A 27,017-nucleotide genomic window follows, 5' to 3' on the forward strand; every position below is an offset into this window, starting at 1 on the left:
TTATGTGCGGCTATATTCACTGCCCCCCGTACATCATCATCATCAGCGCGGGGGGCAGTGAATAAGTACGGTATACTCACCGGTCGTTCCCTGCAGCATCGCAATGTCCTCCACTCTGACGGCCCGCTGATGTGTGTGGAGAGCACGCAGAGCAATGACGTCATCCCTGTGCTCACCGCTCTCCAGGAGGACATCATGATGCTGCAGGGAACAGTGACCGGCTCCACACAGGTCGACGGCGCTACTGCTGATACAGACAGGAGAATGAGCGATGCTGCTGGAGTGAGGAAAGGTGAGTATAAACGTTTATTTTTTTCTGTGCCACAGGATATAGGGCATATACCAGGATTGGGGTATATAGCAGGATGGGGGCATATAGCAGGCTAGGGTTATATAGCAGGATGGAGGTATATAGTAGGATGAGGGTATTTATCAGGATGTGGCGCTATATAGCAGGATGGGGGTATTTTTCAGGATGGGGGTATATAGCAGGATGGGGGTATATAGCAGGATGGGGGTATTTATCAGGATGGGGGTATATAGCAAGATGGGGGCTATACCAGGATGGGGGTATATATCAGGATGAGAGTGTTTATCAGGATGGGGGCTATACCAGGATGAGGGACATAAATACAAGGATGTGGATCATATACAAGGCAGGAGGATCATTACCAGGCTCGGGTACCTTAGTAGAGAATTTGAGGACATTACCCCCATAACAGTGTCAGCAGCAGATCCTCGCCCTATAACAGTGTGCCATGACCACATTGCTTAAAATTTTATTTTCCTACTCTAAAACAAGCTCGTGTTACAGTTCAGGTTCAGTTCAGGTCCAGAAGCTGTAAAAGGAAAGCACATTAACAAACAAACATTATAATTATACTTACCGCTCCCGCGACGCATCTTGCAGACTCTTGTTTCCCAGCTGCTTCTGCTTCCGGGTCCGATCATTAACTTCAGGCGGCATTCACTGTACTGCTCGCCACTCGGCAGTTTTGGGCTTTTTTCGGCAGTGTTCGCGGTGACGTCAGGGTTCACTCGAGTCCCTGAGCTATGGACTTGATTGAACTTTGACTGTCCCTGTGCGAGTCTCGCATCGGTATTACCCAGTATGATGCACACTCCCCCAACAGGAGCGGGTCGGCTGCATGTATTTCCATGCAGCTGAGGCGCTCCTGTCAGGAGAATGTGCGCTGTGTTGGGTGATCAGATGCGAGACTTGCAGGAGTCATACGCATGCCTCAGCTGTGCACTCGGGTGAAGTGTGTGACAGCTCTAAGCTGAGTCTGTGTGAGCAGACCTGTGCTTGTCTTCTCGCACAGATGTAGCAGAGCTGAAGATGCTCGCCCGCCTTTGGACTATGTTGAAGGTTTTTTTGGGGTAATAAAGATGGAGTTCTAAATGTCTTCTGTTTTATTTCTAATAAAATATTTATATCTCTGTATTGTTGTTTTATTTTACTGTTAAAATAAACAATAATGAAAAAAAAAATGCGTGAGCTCCTGCCAGAATTTGATCTCCAGTCAGGTAAAAATCAAACAGCTGGGGGCTGGGATTCTCCACAGCCCACAGCCGCGCTTGGAAATGGTGCATTGTTTCCTAGTGCCATTTCCAGACACTTAACCCCGGCTTGTCCAGCAGCCCTGATGGCGGTGGCATGCTGGGTAATAAAGAGGTTAAAACCAGCTTTGAATTCTCAGCTGGTATTAAGCCTGAAATTGATGGTGTCAGGCCAAGTTAGACATGGCCACCATGAATTTCTAGCAAACAGTAAAAAGAAAAACACAACACATAGAATATTTTTTTATTAGAAATAAAACAAAAAAACATAAGAAATTCCATCTTTATTATAAAACAAACTTTTGTCCAACGTAGTCCACAGGGAGAGCAATGTCAGCTCTAATTCATCGCTATGTACAGACAAATGTCTATACAGAGCGAGAAGCAGGCTTACAGTGAGGGTATGATTCCACTTGCACATGACTCCTGCAAGACTCGCATCGGTATCACTCAGCAAGGCGCACACTTGTCTGACAGGAACGCCTCAGCTGCATGGAAATACATGCAGCTGACCCGCTCCTGTTGGGAGAGTATGCGCCATGCAGGGTAATACTTATGCGAGACTCACACAATGACAAAGTTCAATCGAGTCCATGGCTCATGGACTCGGGTAAACCCTGACGTCACCACTAACACGGCTGAAAACAGCCGAAGACTGACAAGTGACGAGCAGTGCAGTGAATACCCTTGGGAGTTAATGATCAGACCCAGAAGCAGAAGCAGCCGAGAGACAGAGTCTGCAGGACACATCGCGGGAGCGGTAAGAATAATGACAATATTTATTATTAACTATCTTCTTTATTTTACAGACCCGCCCCATCCCATAACTATAAAGTCCAACTTTGGGGTTCGGACGCAAGTTTGCGTTATCTCAGAACCCGAACTCGAACTTTACAAAAAGTTCCGGCGAGTCTCCTGAACATGAACATCGGGGGGTTCGCCCATCTCTAGTGGGAATCAGGCGCGAGGGAAGGGAGCCAAAAACATTTTTCACACAGAGATAACTGTAAACCGGGTTATTGATAATAGAGAAACGAATTGTGGTACTGAGGAGGTGATGTCAAGAAAGGGGAAGGGTGGTGAATTCAGCATTAAAGAGAAGAGCAAATGGTCTTCTGGGGGGAAAACCTGCTTCTCCCGTGTTAAGCTCTGGAGCAGGTGATGTTGGTACTAATATTGATATAGGAGGCTTAAAGGGAATCTGTCAGCAGGTTTTTGCTACCTGATCTGAGAGCAGCATCATCTAGGCAAAGAGTTTTTTAATGCAATAGTGTATCACTTAGATTACTTAGTGTAGCCATTCTGACATAATCTGAATATTTAGTTTTAGTCATGTAGCTGAGCCAAGGGTGCTGTACCCACCCACACCATGCTCTCAATAGAAATTGTACATTGACACTGAGGTGTTAATCACTGTCAATCACAGGAGGAAGCGTTGGGCACTGCTGTGCATGTGTCAGCAGGACCTGGCAATGATAAACACCAAATGATAAAGTCTTTAGTTTAAGTAAACAACAGCAAAGAATTGGATAAGAGAGGCATAGCTGATTTTTCTTTTGCTTTGTTTTTTTTTTACCTCTACAGCAGGCTGGCTTCAGCTTACATAGCAAAAACCTGCTGACAGATTCCCTTTAACAGTGATGGAAAGCTCTGTGTGTACATTGGGAGAGACCTGTCAATCATTCCTAGCAGTGCTGGCAGGGAGAAGATCTTCAAACTATGGTGGGGAATGGAGAGAAAAATATACATGCAATTGTGTAGCAAGGCTTTGGTTTATGCTAGGGTAGCATGAATCAAGTGGAAGGTTTCCTTTCAAGAATATTCAAATACTTCCCCTTAACAAACAATTGGATTACTTTTGAGGTATTATCTAGCTTTACTGTAAAGCACCATCTTATCATTTTGCAGCATTTTACTGGATCTGAGCAGAATGTATAGCTCTATACACTTGACAATTCATCCTTCTCTTCTAATTCCAATCATATGATAAGCAAAGAACAGCGACTCAGTTTTGTTTCCCAAGCACAACCTTCCATGCATCTGTGCGTGGTCTGCCAGTCAGAAGTTATAGGAATGGTGGGAAGGTGGACCTCCTTTAAGGCTATGAAATCTGGGATTACTTGGGCAACAGTCAATGCGAAAACAGGAATGTTGGCAACATGCATTCCTCAATTTGTACTTCGTAGGTTAGCTGGAAAATGACTAAACCTACTTTGCATAGCTGTAGTTTGTTCTTTGTGCTATATACATATTGTATTTACTATAAGAGCTATAAATAATAAAACAAATAAGAGAAGAACACAATAATTTTGATTGCTAAAATTTACATAAAATAGAAAATTGTGTAATTAATTGAAGGGCAAACCAAAATATCAGTCTAACTATTCCTCTGTTAATTTCTATAACCTTTTCGTTAATGAACAATATTATACTTGCCCTTGAACAATGTTCATTCTTGTCACATAAAGTCCCTTTCAGACACCTAGACGACATTTTATTTCTTTCCTTTCTGTCTGGCATCCCTTGCACAGTCCATTTGATCAGCAGTTCAGCCTTTGAAAGTTTTTTTCCCAATTAAACTTCTGCCCTGTTCATTGTATTGAAGTTGACCCTCCTAAGCCAGCTTTGTCACTAAACCATATGATCCCACCTCGCCTTTTCTCTGCAGAACATGGCACAATTCTCTGTTCTGTATCCTTTTATGTTTTCAAGCTTCTTCTGTAACTTACAGCAAATGAATGCTGTGTTATTTTACGTAGCCCCCCCAAAGCCTCCACATCAAACTTTTAAGGGGTAAACTCATGCATTTTAATGTCTTCTTCTTAGGGCTTTGAATTTTGGAGGATCAAGTTCAAGTTACGGATTCACACAAATTTTCACTTTGATTCGTCATTTGCTAAAGAAATAACCGTACATCATTTTGTCGAACAATTAAGATCCAGCAAATAGTAATAAAAAAGAAGAAAAAAAAATATCCACCTGACCGTTCACCTCCCCGGCTGTCCCGCTACATTATGCCCGCCATCCAGTGCTCTTTCCGCTATCATACACCTTATGACCAACCTCTTTACTAATGGCCAGGACTTCTCGCAAAGATCATGCTTTGGGCGTCATTGCATGTCGTAGGGCCACAATGTTGTAATGTCATGATATACGCTGTGATTTTACAATGCACGGTGACCAGCCCAGAAGTCTGATATATAGGACGGAGATGGCAAAAAGAACAGATGGCTAGAAGCAAGCAACGAGCTGGGTGGTAGCTGGAGAAGTGAGAGGCGAGTTATTTTTTTTACATCTTACATTTATTATGCTCTTCGGTTTGGAGCGACCCTAGAACATAATAATGAACATTCAATTTTCAGTAAATTTACTCGCCATGAATCGAATTTGTTAGGAAAAATCAACAAAGCTGGTGAATTTTAATCTGAAACAATCCGATCTACACTACTGCAGACCATATTTCTTTTTTTCCTTCAAAATTCATTTTAAAATGAATGGGACAATGCTAATATAGAGGGATAGAGCACACATACAGCCAAGTCTATCGTAATCGGTACCTTAAATGCAATAATGCGGGTTATCTGTGACGCTCAATCTGTGGAGCTCCATTTACTTTCTATCTCACTTAATAACAGACATATCAGTAGACAACAGCTGGGACCCCCATCGATCCTCAAAACAAAGGGACAGCACTGAAAACAGCACTCAAGGCACTTTGGAATCTTATCTAGGCATCTTACAGAGTATTTCTTTGAAGGTGGTATTGATTCTCATAATGCTGTGTCAAGCATTTGTGATAAGACATCAAGCAAAGGAGCAACTTTGTTAATTTCAGTGCTTTAAACATTCAGAAACGACACAATTGTCCAGAACTAAAAGTCAAATCCATTTTTAAAAGGGATCTGCTATTTCAAAGTTTTAGTATAGAGTACATACAGCCATTTCATACAGCTTATTCTTACCAAAAGTCATTTCCTGTAAAAATGTCATCAATATACTGTACTAAAGATGATTGAATCTTTTGAAACTCAAAATTGCTAGATTTGACGAATTCGCCATGAACTGAAATATTGAAAAACCTCAAATGCCCTAAAAAAACGTGTAACACTGATGTCTCATAAGAAATTATCCAAACCCTTTCAAGCTATATAACACAAATACATGCTTAGCCATGTCAAAGTGACCGCACCATAGAAACAGATTAATAGCACAATTAATAATGCAATACATTGACAGATTTTTCATGTTTTTTTTAAATAAAAAAAGACCCCAAATGATCCTATTACCCATTTGTGAACTGGCAGTTATTCTGTGCAGAACACTAACTCAAACTGATGGGGTCGATGTCAGAGGTAACATCATCTTGCTGTGAAACAAGTGATCTGTTCTATATTCTATAATGCCCTCCGCTTCCTGCTCTCTATTGCACCTGGCAGTCTATTCTGTGCAGAACACTAACTCAAACTGATGGTGTTTATGTCAGAGGTAACATCATCTTGCTGTAAGACAAGTGATGTGTCCTATATAACATAATGTCTTCTGCTTTCTGTCCTCTAGTGCGCTTGACGCAGGCAAAGGCATTTAGTAATACTACTGCCTAGACAGTTAGCGCCAGTGGTGTTGGTGCTTCTGATGCTATTGGCTCCCACATGCTTAGGCAGGCTATTTTTTACTGTACTCCCCCTTTCATTGACACTTTTATTTTTAAATATATGTTTTGTACAGCAGTCCAATTAACTTAGAAAAAAGGGGGTCAGGATAAATTTCAGCTCCTTTGAAAAGAAAGACTCCATATCACAAAATGTTCACAATTAACTGTAAGTATTATTTTCAACCCCAGTTATTCAATTGCCAAAATGGACGTAACTAGAAATGCTACGTTGATAGGCAGTAACAGGAAGTGAAATATGAAGAAGGCCACAGTATAGGTATATATATATGTACAGTAGTCAAACTAGGCCAATATAACAGGTGTGTAAAATCAGACGTACTTTATTCTATTTAACAAAATTAAAACTCCTTTAAAAAAAATTACATTATGAGAAATACTAGGTAGATGCTTAAGCCAACAACTGCAAGAAGGAGCTGTATTAATATGGCGTCTATGAATGCAAAATTTGACTAGTAAAACAGATGTGCAAAAACATAAATTGTTTCCAACACACACACACTTTGAGGCCTCCGACACACATCCGTTAAAAACGTGCGTGTTTTGTCCGTTTCTGTATATACTGGAGACCCAGACAAACGTGCACCAATGTTAATCTATGTTTGTGGTCAAAATTGCGTTTTTCATCATGTCCGTGTGTCCGTGATCCATATGTGTTTCCATTTTGCATGGCAGTATGTCCGTTTCCTGCACGGAACACGCACACACGGACATCATGAAAGTCAATGGTATGGTGCGCATAAGTACGTGACACGGATGCATCTCTGTATGCTCCGTGTACGTTTTGTGCTTTTTTGTAGTGATGTCGGCTATTCTTTCTTTTTCTGTCTATGTCGCTCAATCTCCCTCAGTCCGTCGGTCAGTCTCTCTCTCTGTCAGTCGGTCCCTCTCTCTGTCTTGTCTGTCCCTCTCTCTGTCTGTTGGTCAGTCTCCCCCCTCTCTCATACTTACCGATCCCCGATCACCGGCGCGGCGCTGCATGGCGTTCACACTGCTCCGGCGGCTTTTACTATTTTGAAAAAGCCGGCCGCTCATTAATCAATGTCGTATTCCCTGCTTTCCACGCCCACCGGCGCCTATGATTGGTTGCAGTTAGATACGCCCACACGCTGAGTGACAGCTGTCTCACTGCAACCAATCACAGCCGCAGGTGGGCGGGTCTATACTGTGCAGTAAAAAAAATAAATAAATAATTAAAAAAAACGACATGCGGTCCCCCCCCCCCCATTTTGATACCAGCCAGGGTAAAGCCACACGGCTGAAGGCTAGTATTCTCAGGATGGGGAGCTCCACGTTATGGGGAGCCCCCCAGCCTAACAATATCAGCCAGCAGCCACCCAGAATTGCCGCATACATTAGATGCGACAGTTCTGGGACTCTACCCGGCTCTTCCCGAATTGCCCTGGTGCGTTGGCTATCGGGGTAATAAGGAGTTAATGGCAGCCCATAGCTGCCAATAAGTCCTAGATTAATCATGGCAGGCGTCTCCCCGAGATACCTTCCATGATTAATCTGTATGTGACAGTAAATAAACACACACAACGAAAAATCCTTTATTTGAAATAATAAACACTAAAAAAAAACCTCGTTCACTAATTTATTATGCCCCAAATACCCATCCATGTCCAGCGTAATCCACGGAGGTCCCGCGTCGCTTCCAGCTCTGCTACATGAAGATGACAAGAGCTGCAGAAGAACACCGCTGCTCCTGCCAGATCCACGCAGCAACTGAGGTGAGTATCGCGATCAGCTGTGCTGTCACTGAGGTTACTTGTGGCCACCGCTGGATCCTCCACCTGTGACTGCAAGTCGCCCGAGTGACAGCGATGAAGTCACAGGTGAGTTGTGGTCACGGGTTGTGGACTCAAGCTAGCCGCGGGTAACCTGAGTGACGGCAGCGCTAATCGCGCTGCTCACTACAGTCACTCAGGGGATTAGCGGTCACCGGTGAGTCCTGCATGGGTGACCGCTAATCAGTACGCGACACAGAGCCGCGGTATGACAATGAAGTCGGGTGAAGTTCACCCGAGTTCATTCTCAGCGCGCGACTGTCTGCTGTCAGCGGGTAATCAAACACGACATTTTACATTAAACACGGAACATTTCACACGGAAAAAACATTCACACGTCAGTTAAACATTACACGCACACACAGCTAGCATACGCTGGTTATACAAAGCCCACACGGACCATAAAAACGGACAAAAAAATGGATCACGGACCTGAAAAACGGCTCGTATTACACGTGCGTGGTTTTAATGGATGTGTGTCGGAGGCCTGAGAGATAGACAGTCACAATTAGGTTATGTGCGCACGCTCCAGATTAGGAGCAGAAATGTGCTGGACCAAAAAATGCACCATGTGACATACTTTTTTGGTGCATTTCTGTGCCATACATTTTATCATAAAGTCAATGGCTGGAAGGGCTACAAAACGCAGGAAAAAAAAAATGCACCAACAATTGACATGCTGCTTATTTTTTCTGCACCCAAAACTACAGGCAAAAAAGAAGCAATGTGCACACAGCTCTTCAGAATTCTCACAAACTTTGCTGGGATAAGGATAGACAGTCAGATTTGGGAAACAAACTGCACCAAAAAGCATAAAAAACACAGCGTTCGCACAAGGCCTTAAATGTCTGGATTTTGGGGAATTGCATTAAAAAAATAACTATTCCCCCATTTTCAAAAAGGATTGCATAGGAAATGCAAAAATGCTGTGCAGTCACTTCTAACAAACAAGCACACTGTCAAACACTGATTTCAGATTTTTATTTTATAAAAATAAATATTATGCTGTCTAGCTGCTGCTTTCTGGTGCACTCATAATGAAGAAATATATAAATATAATTTAAATGCAGTAGGAAAGATGCCAGCTACACTCACACTGATTAATCACACAGAGTCTGGCAGTGCTCCTGGTACATTCCCTATCTTTCTTTCCCACATAATATGAATCTCTATTAAGCCTGCTTTACACATTGCAATTTTGCATACGATTTCGTATGCGATTTGCAACGCCCCCATCGTATGTGTGGCACGTTCAATTTGTTGAATGTGCCGCACAAACGATTAACCCCCGTCACACGTACTTACCTTCCATACGACCTCGATGTGGGCGGCGAACATCCACTTCCTGGAGTGGGAGGGATGTTCGGCGTCACATCGACGTCACACGGCAGCCGGCCAATAGAAGTGGAGGGGCGGAGCTTAGCAGGACGTAAACATCCCGCCCACCTCCTTCCTTCCACATTGTGGGCCGGGAGCCGCAGGATGCAGGTAAGATCTGTTCATCGTTCCCGGGGTGTCATACACTGCAATGTCTGCTACCCCGGGTAAGATGAACAATCTGATGTGCAATTCTAGAGAAAGGTACAATGTGTATGCAATGAATGTTTTAACATTCAATCGCAATCGCATGTACCTGTCACACACTGCAATGTACCTTACGATGCCGGATGTGCGTCACTTACGACGTGACCCCGCCGACACATTGTAAGATATATTGCAGCGTGTAAAGCGGGCTTAATATTCGCAGAGTTACACACTCATCTTCACAATCACTACTACAGCTATTCACATATTACAGTCTGGAGTATTTGTCCAATGTTTTAGAGCTTTCTCTCTAATTATACTGATGAGCTGTGAGCTCTGAGTTCCTCTCACTATCCTAAATCACTCTAAGGCTATGTGCGCACAGTGCATTTTTCGCGGCATTTTTGCGTGTTTTTCGGGTGCGTTTTTGGGTTCAAAACTGCATGACTTTGCTTCCACAGCAAAGCATAAGTTTTCATTTTTGCTGTCCGCACATAACTTTTTTTTTAAGCTGCATTTTTGAGCTTAAAAAAAAAATGGACATGTCAATTCTTTCCTGTGTTTTTCTGCGTTTTCCCCCCATGCAATGCATTGGAAAAACACAGAAAACCGCAGAGATCAAAATCGCAGCAAAACGCAGCCAAAAACGCACTAAAACACAGTGCTTTTTTTGCCACGGGTGTGTTTTTATGCATTTTTAGCAGCCAGAAACGCACAAAAACGCGTCAAAAAAACGCAGCGGCGCACATAGCCTAAATGTCTGTTGTATTCCCTGCCTCAACCTCATGCAAGCTATGATAGTCACTCCTGAGTTGCTGCACTATACCATGTAACTTGATAGCTGAAGGGCATTATATGGAAGACAGGTGGTCTTTGTAACTGATAAAATATTCTGCAATATGTAAAAGCAGGCATTTTGGGGAGGCAACTCTCGCAAACTGAATCTCAATTGTTCAAACTTAGCAGTAGCGGCAAATTTTCTTAAACTGAATATGAATTCTATTTACAATTTATCCATTTGTTCATCTCTATACTGTACAGCCCGCTACACACGCTTCAATATATCTCACAATCCGTCGTTGGGGTCAAGTTGTAAGTGACGCACATCCGGCATCGTTTGTGAGGTATCTGCGTGTGACAGCTACATGCGATCAGGATTGAACGCAAAACTGTTGATCGCAAACACATCGTATCATTCTCTAGAATTGAGCGTTTTGTTGCACGAACCTAGTCAATTGTAACGTGTGACATCCCTCATACGATTTTTTTGTCTGATGCTATGTGCGCAGGTGTGCGCTCTGCACCGCAGCTTAAAAAAGGTCCGCTTCAGAGCGCAGCTGAAAAGCTGCGTTCTGAAGCGCCTCACAATGTCTGTCATGCACTAATCTCTGTCAGTCCGTCACTATCTCTGTCCCTCACTCTCAGTCTATCCCCCTCTCTCATATACTCACCGATCCCCAGCGCTGCACGGCGTTCACACTGCTCCGGCGGCTTTTACTGTTTTGAAAAAGCCGGCCGCCCATTAAACAATTTCGTATTCCCTGCTTTCCCCGCCCACCAGCGCCTATGATTGGTTACAGTGAGACACGCCCCCACTCTGAGTGACAGGTGTCACACTGCACCCAATCACAGCAGCCGGTGGGCGTGTCTATACTGTGTAGTGAAATAAATAATTAAATAATTAAAAAAAAACGGCGTGCGGTTCCCCCCATTTTTAAAACCAGCCAGATAAAGCCATACGGCTGAAGGCTGGTATTCTCAGGATGGGGAGCTCCACGTTATGGGGAGCCCCCCACCCTAACAATATCAGCCAACAGCCGCCCAGAATTGCCGCATACATTATATGCGACAGTTCTGGGACTGTACCCGGCTCTTCCCGATTTACCCTGGTGCGTTGGCAAATCGGGGTAATAAGGAGTTATTGGCAGCCCATAGCTGCCAATAAGTCCTAGATTAATCATGTCAGGCGTCTATGAGACACCCTCCATGATTAATCTGTAAGTTACAGTAAATAAACACACACCCGAAAAAATCCTTTATTAGAAATAAAAACACACACATATACCCTGGTTCACCACTTTAATCAGCCCCAAAAAGCCCTCCTTGTCCGGCGTAATCCAGGATGATCCAGCGTCGCTTCCACCGCAGCTGCATGGAGGTGACCGGAGCCGCAGCACACACAGCCGCTCCGGTCACCTCCATGCAGCAAATGAAGACAGCCGTGCGATCAGCTGCTGTCACTGAGGTTACCCGCGGCCACCGGTGGATGCAGCGGTGGCCGCGGGTAACCTCAGTGACATATAATGTATGCGGCAATTCTGGGCGGCTGTTGGCTGATATTGTTAGGGTGGGGGGCTCCCCATAACGTGGAGCTCCCCATCCTGAGAATACCAGCCTTCAGCCGTATGGCTTTATCTGGCTGGTTTTAAAAATGGGGGGAACCGCACGCCGTTTTTTTTTTAATTATTTAATTATTTATTTCACTACACAGTATAGACACGCCCACCGGCTGCTGTGATTGGGTGCAGTGTGACACCTGTCACTCAGAGTGGGGGCGTGTCTCACTGTAACCAATCATAGGCGCTGGTGGGCGGGGAAAGCAGGGAATACGAAATTGTTTAATGGGCGGCCGGCTTTTTCAAAACAGTAAAAGCCGCCGGAGCAGTGAGAAAGCCGTGCAGCGCCGGGGATCGGGGATTGGTGAGTATATGAGAGAGGGCTGCTAACTTCAGTTACTCAGGAGATTAGTGGTCACCGGTGAGTCTTCACTGGTGACCGCTAATCAGGGCGCGACACAGACAGAGCCGCAGCATCACAATGAAGTCGGGTGAAGTTCACCCGAGTTCATTCTGACAGTGCGGCTCTGTCTGTGTCTGCTGTCATCTGCCATTCAGCTCTGCTACATGGCTGTCTGTGTCTGCTGTTAGCGGCCATGTAGCAGAGCTGAATGGCAGATGACATAGTAAAAACGCATCCCTACACATTACACACGCTTGGCAAGTCAATAAATAAAAAAAAAAAAAAGGTGCCCAATGCATACGTCACAGAACACATGATCTAAAGGATCGCACACACAATTGACCAATTTAACATAGACTACTAACGCTCGTGTGACAGCAAATGAACGACCAACGTGAAATCTCATAGATCCCGTATGCAACCTGGGCGTGTCACATCGCAAATGCGATTGTACAACTAATTGCAACGTGTAAAGTGGGCTTACCACATCTACTTTGTGTTATCTAATGTAGCATTAATTATAACATTTAGGAGCAAAGTTTTAAAGGATATGATCGGAGTGTGTACTTTTAGGCATGTACTAGGTAGTTAGTTTTAAAAGTACAATTTACAGCAATTATTTTTATTCAACAGGCAGCATGGTGGCTCAGTTGTATGCTCTCCCCGTGTTTGGGTGTGTTTCCTCACACGCTCCGAAAACATATAAATTAAGTGTCTGGTATGGTGTCTTATCCTAAGTTAGCTTGACTCATTAAAGGGTCAATATTGACTTTTCGGATTGTTACATTGAATAGGTAGTGCTAGTGTGACGCCCTGGCCAGCCAGGTAGTCACATATAGGGCCCTGCACAACACCAGTCCCGTAACAAGGTGACAGCAGCCAAACACTAAAACCCCAGTCACGCCCCTCAGTGCTGGATGGACACACCAGGGGGCGGAGCGAGGCAGTTGGACACGCCCACCGAGGAGTTCAGAGGGCCTGGGGCGGGAAAAGTAGTCAGATCAGTTTAGGAGGTGAAGTAAAGTGGAAGCAGGCCTGTGTGTCAGGTCTGCAACTAACTGACAGGTGCCAGGGTTGGAGCCCGGGTACCTTTGGCTAGGAGGCATACGGAGGCCTCTGCCTGCAGGAGCCGGGAAGATGGCTCGGTGGAACCGTGGTGGACCGGGACAGGGTATTGGCCCTCCGGTACCGACCCAGGGAACCGACTCGGAAACCGGAGCACAAAGGGGGGTACTCAGACCCTGAAGCTAGGTCCAGAAGCTACTGGGGGCTAGCTAAATAACTGATTGCGACCAGGACTATAGGTCCTGTCCCACCCAAAGTCCCGATTGAGGACAACAGCCCAACGAGGGGGATAGAAAGCCACCGCCATGGCAGAGAGATCCCACGGGCCAGCGTCTGCGGGCAAAGGGCTCTTCCGACATCCACAAGCTGGGGAGCGGACTCCTGACGTTGTAGGCGCAGGTAGTCCACCATCACACCAACAGGAGCAGCAGAAAGGCAGAGACCACCAACCGGGTGGGGGACCAGACTGCGACCGGCTGCAGGCACTGACCACCATCACCTTGGTTTACCAGAGACTTGTGTGTGTTACTAATCGTGAGTACACCAGTGGCCTTCGGCCGCGCATCTCCCTGCACTGCCCAACTACTCCCCCAACGGGTCCCGGGGCTACCATCCCTACCCACGGAGGGGTTAACAACTTGCTGCGCAACATCTCCCCCGGGTGCCCCGTAACTGCAGCGGTGGTGTCGACCTTCACCACAACCCATGGGTGGCGTCAGGAACTCAAACACGGCTCCGGCCGTACATCTACGTCCCCCCAAACTGCCAACCCCTTTTAGATCGGAGTGACCGTGGACCCCCGGGTCCAGAGACCCTCAAGCCACCCACTGAAGGTCCGGACCTGAGCGGCTCGGCTGCTGCCGAGCACGGGGCGGCACACTAGAATTCAAATCCTCTTCCTTTCTGAAGAGGCTACTTGAAATTTTCAATAGAAACACAGCTTTCTTTTAGTGATATATACAATGTAAAAGGTATTTTTTTTTGTATTTTTTGTAAATCGTACAAATCCTTGAAAATGTGGGGAAAAAAACAGCTTTCTTCAATTTTATCTATAACATTTTTTAAAGGGAACCTGTCACTAGATTTGGCGACTATAAGCTGCTGCGGCCACCATCACTGTGCTCTTATATACAGCATTACAGAATATTGTATATAAGAGCCCAGGCTGTAGAACGTAAAAAACACTTTTATACTGCACATCCAGCGGGGCAGTTCAGTCTGTTGGGTGTCTCTGCTCTCCAGTCAGGCGCCTCCTCTCTTCGGCAATCGCCGTCCTCCTTCTTCCCAGCCCAGTGTGGATGACTTGTCCTACGTCATCCACACAGGCCGGCATTGAAAGTATTGTAATGTGCAGGTGTGAGGAAAGGTTAAAGACCGCCCGCACATGCACACTACAATACTTTGATCTGCCTTCAGTAGCGCAGGTCAAAGTGCGCCTGCGCAAGACCTCAATGCCGGCCTGAGTGTATGACATAGGACGCATCATTCATATGGGCCTCAGAAAAAGGAGGACGGAGATTGCCGCAGAGAAGCGGCGCCGAACTGGAGAGCAGCAACACCCAATGGAATGCACCGACCACTAGATGAGTATAATACTTTCTACAGTGCGGCCTGGGTTCTTATATACAGTATTCTATAATGCTGTATATAAGAACTCACTAGTGTTGGTTGCCGCTTATAGTTGCCAAATCTGGTGACAGGTTCCCTTTAAATACCCATTTTCTTTTATTTCTGTATTTATTCTCATTATATTATTATTATTATTACTATTTATTTATAGAGCACCATTGATTCCATGGTGCTCTACATGAGAAGGGGTTACATACAGAATACATATACAAATTACAGTAGACAGACTGGTACAGAGGGAAGAGGACCCTGCCTTTGCGGGCTTACATTCTATAGGATTTTGGGAAGGAGACAGTAGGAGGGGTGTTGGTCGGGTGGCAGTTCCGGCATGGAGGTGAGGCGGCAGCTCCGGCGGTGGTGGTCATTGGAGATTATAGGCATTTTTCAACAGATGAGTTTTTAAGTTCCGTTTGAAGCTTGCAAGTGTAGCAGATAATCTGACGTGTTGAGGCAGTGAATTCCAGAAGACAAGAGATGCTCAGAAGAAATCTTGGAGGCAGTTGCATGAGGAGCGAATGAGAGAGGAGAGAAGGAGATCTTGGGAGGACCGGAGGTTATGTGTTGGAGAGTAGTGGGAGATTAGTTTGGAGACAGATTATGGACGGCTTTGTAGGTCAGTGTTAGTAGTTTGAATTGTATATGGTGGAGGATTGGGAGCCAATGGGGGGATGTGCAGAGGGGAGAATCGGGTGGTAGTGAGGAACGAGGTGGATCATTCGGGAATCAGAATTAAGGATGGACTGGAGAGGGGCAAGCGTGTTAGCAGGGAGGCCACAGAGGAGGATGTTGCAGTAATCAAGGTGGGAGATTATGAGGGCAAAATGCACTAGCATTTTTGTAGAATGAGGATTGAGGAAAGGACGGATTCTGGAAATATTTTTGAGTTGAAGACGACAGGAGGTGGTGAGGAATTGGATGTGTGGTATGAAGGACAAGGCAGAGTCGAGGGTCACTCCAAGGCATCGAACTTTGGCTACTGGGGAGAGTGTGATGTTGTTTATTGTAATAGATAGATCAGTTAGGGAGTATAGGTGAGATGGAGGAAATATGATTAGTTCAGTTTTGGCTACATTGAGTTTTAGGAAGCGAGAGGAAAAGAAGGAGGATATGGCTGATAGACACTCTGGGATGCTGGACAGCAGAGATGTGACATCTGGGCCAGAGAGGTAAATTTGAGTGTCATCAGCATATAGGTGGTACTGAAAGCCATGAGACTTTATGAGTTGTCCCAGGCCAAATGTATAAATGGAACAAGCAAGGGTCCCAGGACTGAGTCTTGAGGGACTCCAACAGAGAGAGGGTGGTATGAAGAGGATGTGTGGGAGTAACAGACACTAAAAGTGCGGTTGCAAAGGTATGAAGAGATCCAAGAGAGGGCAAGATCTCTGACACCAAGGGAATAGAGGATCTGTAATGGGAGGGAGTGGTCGACAGTGTCAAAGGCTGAAGACAGGTCTAGAAGAGGAGTATGGAAAAGTGTCTGTTAGCTTTGCCAGTAAGAATGTCGTTTGTGATTTTAGTCAGGGCAGTTTCAGTAGAATGATGTGGACAGAAGCCGGACTGTATATTGTCAAAGAGAGAGTTAAATGAGAGGTGGGAGGAAATTTGAGCATGGACGTGCTCTTCGAGGAGTTTTGCAGCGAACGGGAGAAGTGATATGGGGCGATAGCTGGTAGTAGAGGTTGGGTCAAGGGAGGGATTCTTTAGGACGGGTGTGATTGTTGCATGTTTAAAAGCAGAAGGGAAGGTTCCAGATGTTAAAGATAGGTTAAACAGATGGGTTAAGGCTGGAATAAGCATAGTGGTGAGGTTGGGGAAGAGGTGGAATGGGATAGGTCAAGTGCGCAGGTGGTGAGGTGAGCTTTCAAGAGGAGATATGTGAGCTCTCCTTCGGTGATGGTGGGGAGGAAATGTATGGGGGAGGGGCAGTGGTCTGTTATATGAAGGGGTTGTGGTGATTGAGCAAAAAGGATTTGCCCTGTTTGGTCGATCTTATCTTTGAAATATGTGGCAAAGTCTTCTGTGGAGATGAGGGAGGTTGGAGGCGGCAGTGGTGGACGAAGGAGGGAGGTAAAAGTATTGAATAACTGTTTGGGGTTTTGTGTTAAAGAGGATATGTGGGTTCTGAAGTAATCCTGTTTAGCAGCGGTGAGGGCTGAACGAAATGTGTGAATTACATTTTTGAATGTGGTGAAATCTTCCTGGGAGTGCGTTTTCTTCCACTGCCGCTCAGCAGCCCTAGACACTTGCTAAAGTTTTTTAGTGAGGTTGTTGTGCCAGGGTAGTCTATTGATTTGACTCACTATGCCGTGCATTAGAGGGGCGACTGAATCAATAGCTGTTATGAGAGGAGAGTGGCGTTGTAGAAAATGGTGGCACTGTGTGTTGTGGAGAGAAGATATGGAGGACAGAGAGGGTGTGCATGTTGAGATGTGCAAGGTTTCTGTGGAGGTGTGCTAGGTGCTGGACAGGGGGAACAGGTGATGAGGACAGGGCTGAAAAGGTCAGTAGATGGTGGTCAGATAAGGGGAGAGGGGAGGTTGTGATGTCAGATAGACAGCAGATACGAGTGCAGATAAGGTCCAGTGTGTGTCTATCTTTATGGGTGGCAGAGGTGGACCACTGAGATAGACCAAAGGATGAAGCGAGGGACAGGAGTTTGGAGGCTGCGGACTAGCGGGTGTCAGTGGGGATGTTGAAGTCGCCCATGATGATAGTGGGAATATCAGCAGAAAGAAAGTGGAGAAGCCAGGCAGAGAACTGGTCGATGAGGGCAGTGGTAGGACCCGGTGGTCTGTATATGACGGCCACTTGAAGGTTGGAGGGAGAATAGATGCGGACAGAGTGCATTTCAAAAGAAGAGAGGACAAGGGAGGGTAGAGTTGGGATTGGGTTGAAGTTGCAGAAGAAGACCCACTCCTTCACCCTGTCTATTGCCAGGGTGAGGAGTGTGGGTGAGGTGTAGGCTGCCATAGCACAGCGCAGCAGAGGAGGCAGTGTCAGGTGTCAGCCATGTTTCAGTGAGGTAAAAAGATCGTGAATGACGTGCAGTTTATTACAGACAGAACGGGCATTCCAAAGTGCTCCAGAGAAAGGGAGCAGTGGAGTGGGTGAGAGGGGAATGGATTTTATATTGGAGAGGTTGCAGTAGTTTTTAGTAGGTTCAGAGTGATGATGGGGTGATAGAATGGTGGGTATCCTCTGTGGGAGTCCAGGATTGGGAGATATGTCACCAGCAGTGAGGAGAAGTAGAGAAAAGGAGAGCAGGTGGGAGAAGGAGAGTGGACAGTATCTTCTGTGTCTTAGTAGGAGAGAGCTGAGGTTTAGCAGTAGGTCAGCAGAGGAGGACAGGTGGGGAAGTAGGAGAGAAGGGGAGATTATTATTTGTTTGGAGAGTGCAGGGGTTTGGGGATAGCGAAGGAGAGTGAGAGTGTTACATCATAACAAATATGCTGGTGTGTTATTTTTTAAACTACTATATGAGCTAAAATATATTGATGATCCCTTAAATGAGAGGAAATTATATTTTCAAAAACTACATATGGCCTGACACTACGGTACTTTGCAAAATAATAAACCTTCTTAAAGCATTAGTAGATGTCCTAATGTACACACAAATAGGCATAGATTATAAAGTTGGGCAAATTTATTCTAAGGGAATTGACCACTACTCAATTTTACAAAAATACATATTCTGTAGAATATTAGTCATTTTCCTTTTCTACATGTTACGTTTCTTATCTCCTGGGGTCTATCAAGACCCCTGTGCATTATAAAGGACGATCAATTCCAAGAGAATATTCACTGCTAAAATCTGTATGATTTGCTGAGATTCGGATCACGGCAGATCCACTCATCTCTAATAGTTTGCCGTCTGGTCATCTAATTTTTTTTTTTTTGCTGAAATCCAAAATAAAATGTCACAAAATAGGAAAAAATGTGATTTTAACCATTCACATGTTGCAAATAGCATTGGGGATTGCTCAAAATGACCTCATAAATTACAATCCTATCCCTCCTGTGCTTGATGATACCAGACTTGTGCTTCTTTATTGTTCTTACTGGTCACTTGGTTGAAAACAAAAAAAGCTGCCCATTTTGGCCTAAAGATATTTCTGTTTCTACAGCTGATTTTCAAGCACCATATTGTTTTGATGAGTCCCTGCTGTGTCAGATCATACTATATACCTCTATAATGGGAAAAAAAGATAGATCCCACAGGAAAATTACTTAGGGATATACCGTAATCTGTTCTTTCATGCTTTAGATTTTTTTTCTGCTTCTTGCTGAAATCTAACAAAAATGTTAAAAAATAATCTAAATGTATGACTTCAAGCAATTATATGTTGCACAAACCATTGGGGATTGGTCAAATAACATTATAAAACATTATAAAACCTTTCCCTACTCCTTGCATGCATGATTATACCAAATGTGCTGTTTTTTTATCTTATTGGGTACTTCCCACTACCTAATACAAATGCCCATGACTATTTAGGCCTCAGAGTGACCTTTTTTCCAAAGATGATTTTTAAGTCAATCACTATATTGTCTTTGCTGAAGTCCTGTAGTGTAGGATTATAAAAATACCCCTAAACTTACTGACTATAAAAGTCTATCCTTAAAGGGGTTGTCCACTACTTTTACATTGATAGCCTATCCTTAGATAGGTCATCAATGTCTGATCGGTCGGGGTCCAACACCCCACACCCCTGCCGATCAGCTGTTCTCGGTCCCAGCAGAGGCAGCAGGCAGCCAGAAATGCTGAATTCTGGAGCTGCTCCATCTTCTGGTAGTTGCCGCAGTCATGTACTGCACATCTGCCTCCTATTGATCTGAATAGGAGGCAGATGTGCAGTACCCGGCCGCTGCTGTCGCCATCGATACTAAGAGCAGTTGAACGGACCCCGGCCGATCAGACATTGATGACCCATCCTAAGGAAGTTGAGTGAGGCCATGTTATTAGGCTTCATGTGATATCATGACTTGTGGTGAACTTCAACACCTCTATCTCTAACAAGTCTCATGACATTATGAAGTCTGCAGGCCAAATCTCTGTAAAAAACGAGACTTGTACTGTGAAGATAAGAGCAATTAAAGAGAAGAGGACCAGTGCTGAGTAGGGGAGGGCCTGGAGAATATATTAATTTTAAAAGCCTTACATTCTTTATGCTCTAGTATCTGGAGAGACATTAACTTCACATACAGTACAGACCAAATGTTTGGACACACCTTCTCATTCAAAGAGTTTTCTTTATTTTCATGAAAATTGTAGATTCACATTGAAGGCATCAATAAGGCAAGAAATCCCACTTATTAAACCTGACAGGGCACACCTGTGAAGTGAAGACCATTTCTGATGACTACCTCTTGAAGCTCAGCAAGAGAATGCCAAGAGTGTGCAAAGCAGTAATCAAAGCAAAAGGTGGATACTTTGAAGAACCTAGAATATAAGACATATTTTCAGTTGTTTCACACTTTAAGTATTTTCTTTTTGTTAAATATTTCCTTCCACATGTGTTAATTCATAGTTTTGATGACTTCAATGTGAATCTACAATTTTCAGAGTCATGAAAATAAAGAAAACTCTTTGAATGTGTTCAAACGTTTGGTCTGTACTGTATAACACAGTGTGAAACTTTTCTTTTGTATGAATATGTTTGTTTTTTTATGTACCTATTAAGTACAATTGATGTTAGGCCCTGAACCTAAACCTTTCCCCAAGCCTTATAGCTTTTCGACCACAAATTATAACCCTAAACCTTTTTTTTTTCATTTTTTTTTACAGTAATGACAGTTCTCTCAGGAGGACTTTATCTCTCCTCCCACAAAATTATACGTGGTATGAGAGGTGGGTAATGGCAGGAGAGTGAAGATCGCTAAATAACCATGAGGCAGACTGTTGCCAATGTGATAGGGTCACCTCAGTAATCACAAGTGTGATATTGTGATGGTGCAAAGCCAAGGGCACTGAGATATTACTTCTGATTGCAGCGCATTCCAACTCTATAGCATTAATGTTGAAAGGTTGAAAGGTGGTAAATAAGGTGTATTGATCTCTGCTCACATGTTGTGCCTAAACAATATGGGTACAGGACAACTGTTAACGAGATACCCTGTGATTTTAAATTTTTTATGCTCCTGAGTTTGCACTCATTGGAAATAAACTCAAACGCAACTGATCTTTCCCTGTAAATACAATGCATATAATTGCTGCAGCCAATCATTGGGGTCAACTGCTTGTGCTGTCATTGGCATCATCATTGAGCTCAGCTCAATGATTGGCTGCAGCAGTCACACGTGCTGTATTTGTGATGTTATCAATGCCACCTGTTAACAAAGACAGCAGCAGTGGCGGAAAGCCCATGCTGGAGCAGTGGTGAGTAAGTAACTGTTGAATCACTAGTATGTTCACACTGTATCCTTTTCCACTATTATTTAAGGGGGACACATTTGAATTGTTTTAACCACTAAAATCTGAAAAAAATAAATAAAAAATTGATATCACTGTAATTGTACTGACCTAAAGAATCAAGGTGCCAGATCCCAATTTACACCATAAAAATATCAGTAAGCCTAAACCACAATGGCAGAGTTGTGTTGTTCCTCCCTTTCACCCTTCTCTGTATTTTTTATTGTTTGTTTGTACGTCATATAGTAAAGTGAATGGCAACATTCAAAACTACAACTAGTCTAGCAAAAAAGAAGCCATAATTCGGATAAGTAAATGTAAAATAAAAAAAGTTGGTTGAAAACAAACAAAAGAGCAAAAAAATATAAAATATCTGGTCATGAAATGCTTAATCAGAGTCAACTGTAATTTTCTGACTATGTATCTCTTTTTTTTGGAGGTTTTACTACTTTAAGAGTGATTTGTTGATTAAGGCGGGCTTTGCACATTACGACATTGCAAGCCGATGCTGTGATGTCGCACGCTATAGTCCCCGCCCCCGTCGCAGGTACAATATCTTGTGATTGCTGGCATAGCGAACATTATCGCTATGCCAGCTTCACATGCACTCACCTGCCCTGCAACCGTCACTCTGGCCGGCGACCCGCCTCCTTCCTAAGGGGGCGGGTCGTGCGGCGTCATAGTGACGTCACACGGCAGGCGGCCAATAGCGGCGGAGGGGCGGAGATGAGCAGGATGTAAACATCCCGCCAACCTCCTTCCTTCTCATTGCAGCCGGGAGGCAGGTAGGAGATGTTCCTCGCTCCTGCGGCTTTATACACAGCTATGTGTGCTGCCGCAGGAAGGAGGAACTACATCGTACCTGTCTCTGCAGTGGCATTATGGAAATGTCGGAGAATACACCGATGATACGATAACGACGCTTTTGCGCTCGTTCATCGTATCAAAAAGGTTTTAGTCACTTTCAATTTGACCCCACCAACATCGCACCTGCGATGTCGTAGTGTGCAATGCCGCCCTTACAGCTTGTTTAGCAATTTGTCTGCTTTTTTAATTCATTTTATGCTGTTCGCATGAGTTTGGACTTAAGTCTAAAATGCGGACATGGAGTGACGGATTTTGTTTGATTTTTCATTTTTGATATTTTAAAAGTCATAAATTTAGGTGGCACAAAATCTAGGGCAGAACCATTCTTTGATATGAGATAAACATTTATCTAGACTTTATACTTTATATATAATATTCAAGATGTCATCAGATCAAGGGATTTACAATTATCTTTTCTTACACCATAACTAATATTTAGCATTGTGTGGATATAAGGTCAGATAATTATATATTATTTTTTTATAATTAACTTTCCTTCCATCATAACTAGAATATAGGAAAAAATAATTTAATTAGGTAACTATAAGTTTATCACATTTTTTTTTTTTACTATATTACTTTACCCTGTCCACTATATTGTAATATGCAGAAGTTGAAGCCAGGGCAATATTTAATCTTCTGAACTTTTTTTTTAATGTTGACGCAAAATTTTTGAATAATTGTTCAATGCTTACTAATTTGTCTTTACTTTCATCTGGTGCTTTCACAGTATGTTGAATTAAAAGCATTTTCTGGTCTTGTCACGCACAGGAAAGGGGACACCCGGTGCACAGCGCAACACAGAAGTACAACATGGATGGAAAAGGAGAGGAAGGCTATGACAATAGGGAGCGGAGATCAGGTAACCTCTTGACACTAACCTGTGTCTGACCCTAACGTCCTTATACGAGTCCTTCCCATTATCGTCATCACATGCCCAGTTCCTAACTGTCCCTCCACTCACCCTGGATAGTCCCAAGGCTGGGGAGTGCACTTGACTTAACCACTATTGTAATAAAACATAGGGGAAGGAAGACAGACAGAGGAACATAAACAATCGGATATGCACCAACTATTGCAGCCAAACACCAGGGAGGTCAGCAACTTAACTGCTGCACCCAAGAACCAGGGCTGCAGGCGGCACAGATTCAAAACATCCACAGAAGTTCTTCATTAATGGTAGTCAGTTCAGAATCAAAACAAATGCTTTCAGCTCACCAGTTTAGTCCATGTTTCTTCATTTGGAGCTCAAATGCACTCTGCTATAAATCTTGGAATCTGGCTCTAAAAATGTTAAACTTCTTTATTCTATACAATGTGAAACAAACTGCCCACACCAATTTCCCAGGTGGCCCAAACAAGGAGAGTGGTCACAAACCGGCAACACCTGAGATGAACAATGAACTACCAGCAAGTAAAGAGTCCTTAACTGCTGCTGCACTAAAAGAAAGAAAAAATGTCTAATATCCAGAGTCCTCTCAAGGCAATGTCAGAGATCTCAAACCTGTCAGACATCTCCCAAGGTGTGGAAACACACGTGACAGTTCTCTGGCCACATTCTGCAGTCTGGGCACCAATATGAATTGGGACAAATTTACCATATGTTTCAACACTTTGCTACATTTGTCTAAAATTGGAGAAAGCACGTAAACAAATTACACTAAAGAAATTTCTTCCTGAAAATTTGCTAAATTTATTTTTAGTGGCTTATGATGTTTGATAAATGTAATGTATTTTTAGGCTGTCTAGTATAAAGGATCGTTGATGCTGCAAGATTATTGTGAACGAGCCATCCTTGAGTGAAAGGATCTTTTGTGTTGATCATCGTTCTCGGCAGCGCATCGTCTTGTGTTATCAGGACTCGTGCTGGCGAAAACAATGTGCAGTGAACAATCTACTTCAGATCATTAAGTGAGCCTCTGAAGTGGGGTCTGGTTCTCTACGACTATTAACCAACCGCTGATCGGTGCATATTTACTATACTTCGGTTGTTGACTGCCACACGGCGGGTAGTGTGTCACCTTTTGTTTAGCTTAATTCCCCATTTTTGGTAAACCTCAACCATTTTCCAGCTTTGTCCCATAACTAACTGGTTAAAAAAAATAAAAGAAGAATGCTAATTATCGACTTCTCATGCATTTGCCTTAATACGTTTTCCCATTATATTAATTCTCAGAAATTAGTCCAAAATATTCTGTGATAGTGTGCATATTTTTCACTCCTCATCTTACTTGGTTTCATGCTGAGAATAGAACATAAGGCTTATTTGTCATTTTTTTACATCGTTTTCTTACTAATTGGTGCAATACATAAAAACAGAGGAGTTGAAGTGCGGTTTCTCAAGTTAAATGTAATTATTACTGCAGTGAGATCAATAGAATTTTCATGCGGAGCAGATTATTGTCTATTTACCTTAGTGAATGTTAGACAGTCCTTATCCTGATCTTTATCCTTGATTGCAAAGTCATAAAGTGCTTTCCCTTGTGGAGTCGGCTGGCTGAGAGGTTTTATGCACTGGATGTAACTTGCTGGAAAGAAGCCACGATTTCCATTCAGTTCTCCATGGTACCAGTTCTCATCCACTTTCCGTCGTAGAATAATGATGTCCCCCTTGTTGAATTTGAGATCACCAGGCTCCTTTCCTTCATAAGCATAAAGCGCTCTTCCACATGGAAGCTGAGAAATGTTCTAAAGAGAAGAAAAAGAAAAACAATGAAATCAGAGGTCACAAATACAACATCATAAAGATATTAGGGCTGTAATGTGACCATAAAAAAAAAATCAGATGTACAACATTTCTCAAATTGTGTAAAATAAAACCTGATAGGAGTTTCATATTGCCCTAACCACAACAGAATGAATCACTGTCCATACAAAACTTAACCTTTTCCTATCCAATACAATTTCCTGTTTTGCCCATTGAAAACCTATTATAGGTCGTCATCAGTTACGTTCGGTAGTGAAAATGTAATCTGCTCAAACCCATTGGCAGAAGATGACATTCGTTGCCACCCATCGGAGTCGAGCTCCGTACCCTCGTCCTCTTCGTTGCTGACATCGGTAGAAAAAACGCTTTCAACATCACTCAGTTCCGACTCCATAACTTCACTTCGATCGTCCGAATCTCTCTCACTATTACTACTTTCACTAGTATCGATTACACGCTGCCTTACTTCGTCCGGATTCACACACCTTCGTTTCACTATCTCTTAGCCATTTTTCACTTGTAAAACAAGAAGAAAACGAAACTGGGTTGGGTCAAAGGTCGTCAAGAACAGATGCAACCATTGGCTGCCAAAAATATCACTATGCGCAAAGTCCTGCCTGTTATGCTTAGAAAAGGACTTTCCACTCAGTGTCCCGCTAGAAGGGACTTAGGACAGTAAGATGCATATGAAAGGAGCTTAACGGATTATTTTGAATGTCCCCCCAGGGGGACTCAGGATAGGAAGAGGTTAATAAGCAGTCTGAGAACCATGTGTCTGATGACTAGCTCATGAGGAAGGTCCCTGGTCTTTTTTTTTTTTTTACAAATTTCCAATTTTTTTTCACCACTTAAAAAAACAAACAAATTATAAAACAGCTCGTAAAAGCCTAGTAAATCAAGATAACAGGTAATTTTTATATCACAGTGATTACCATAAAAACTAATCCCCACAAAAAAAAATAATTGTGTTTTTTGTTTTGTAATTTTGCCTCACTGTTTTCCAGTTCTTTGTGGTAAAACATTTTTTTAAAAAAACAGAGGGAAATGTTTTACCTTACTTCCTCCCCTGCCCAGGAGATGTGGTATGATCAGACCATGTCTCTGTACAGTCAGACACGGCGATTACACAGTACATAGCAGGGACACATATATAAGATTATCTCAGCACAGGAACATGATTTTAACCCCTTCACGACCGCGGGCAGTAAAATTACGTCCTATTTTAACGTGACTTAACGACCAGGGACGTAATTTTACTGCCTAAACTTCATTTGATTGCCGTGGCCATAGCAACGGCTTTCAAATGATGTCCCCTGCTGTTTCTTACAGCAGGGGACCTTTGCTTGACCCCAGGGGGGGTGGCATCGCCACCCCCCATAGGCGATCGATGTGATTGGCTGTTCAAATCGGAACCGCCAATCACATTGATCACGCTGTTTTCGGCAAAAAAAAATGCCAAAAATAGCGTGATCTTGTAAAATCCAGCTAGGACCGGAGCTGCAGCAGCTCCGATCATTGGCTGGAAGCAAGCAGACACCGTGGCCCCCCCCTGCAGCACTGATTGGAGCGATCGTGCGATGACGCGCAATTGCTCCAATCAGTATGCAGTGGGGCGGTCTGATCTGCCGGTGGCCGCCCTCCCCAGGCCTGTGCTGGTCTGGGGACCCTCCCCCAACATGTCTGCAGCGTGCAGCAATGGCTGGTACTAGTGGTACCACGCCACCGCTGCTGCTGCCGCTGCTGTCACGTCACGTCGCAGGAGCGGTGAGTATTGTGCTCACCTTGCAGCCCCTGCGCGTGCCCCCCTGCGATCTGCCCCCCCCCCCGACATTCCGATCTGCCCCCCCGACATCCCGATCTGCCCCCCTGACATCCTGATCTGCCCCCCTGACATCCCGATCTGCCCCCCGCCATCTCTATTCTGCAGCTCCTCCGGTATCCCTCCTCCCCTGCTCTCTTGCAGCCCCTGCGCGCTCTTGTGATTTGCTCCTGCGCGCTCCCGTAATGGCCCCTGCCCGTGCCCCCCTGCGATCTGCCCCCCGCCATCCCGATCTG

General features: G+C 44.0%; 1 protein-coding gene across 2 annotated transcripts in view; it reads right to left on the reverse strand.

Moving 5' to 3' along the window:
* The window catches only part of SH3RF3 (SH3 domain containing ring finger 3), a 658,302-nt gene that overhangs the window by 288,812 nt on the left and 342,473 nt on the right, over positions 1 to 27,017 (reverse strand). For both annotated transcript variants that reach the window (XM_075336430.1, XM_075336429.1), the window contains exon 2: positions 24,668 to 24,943. In XM_075336430.1, coding sequence (XP_075192545.1) covers positions 24,668 to 24,943 — 276 coding nt within the window. The remainder of the gene's footprint in view (positions 1 to 24,667; positions 24,944 to 27,017) is intronic.

Source organism: Anomaloglossus baeobatrachus, chromosome 2 (assembly GCF_048569485.1).
Source record: "Anomaloglossus baeobatrachus isolate aAnoBae1 chromosome 2, aAnoBae1.hap1, whole genome shotgun sequence".
In the NCBI taxonomy this organism is placed as follows: Eukaryota; Metazoa; Chordata; class Amphibia; order Anura; family Aromobatidae; genus Anomaloglossus; species Anomaloglossus baeobatrachus.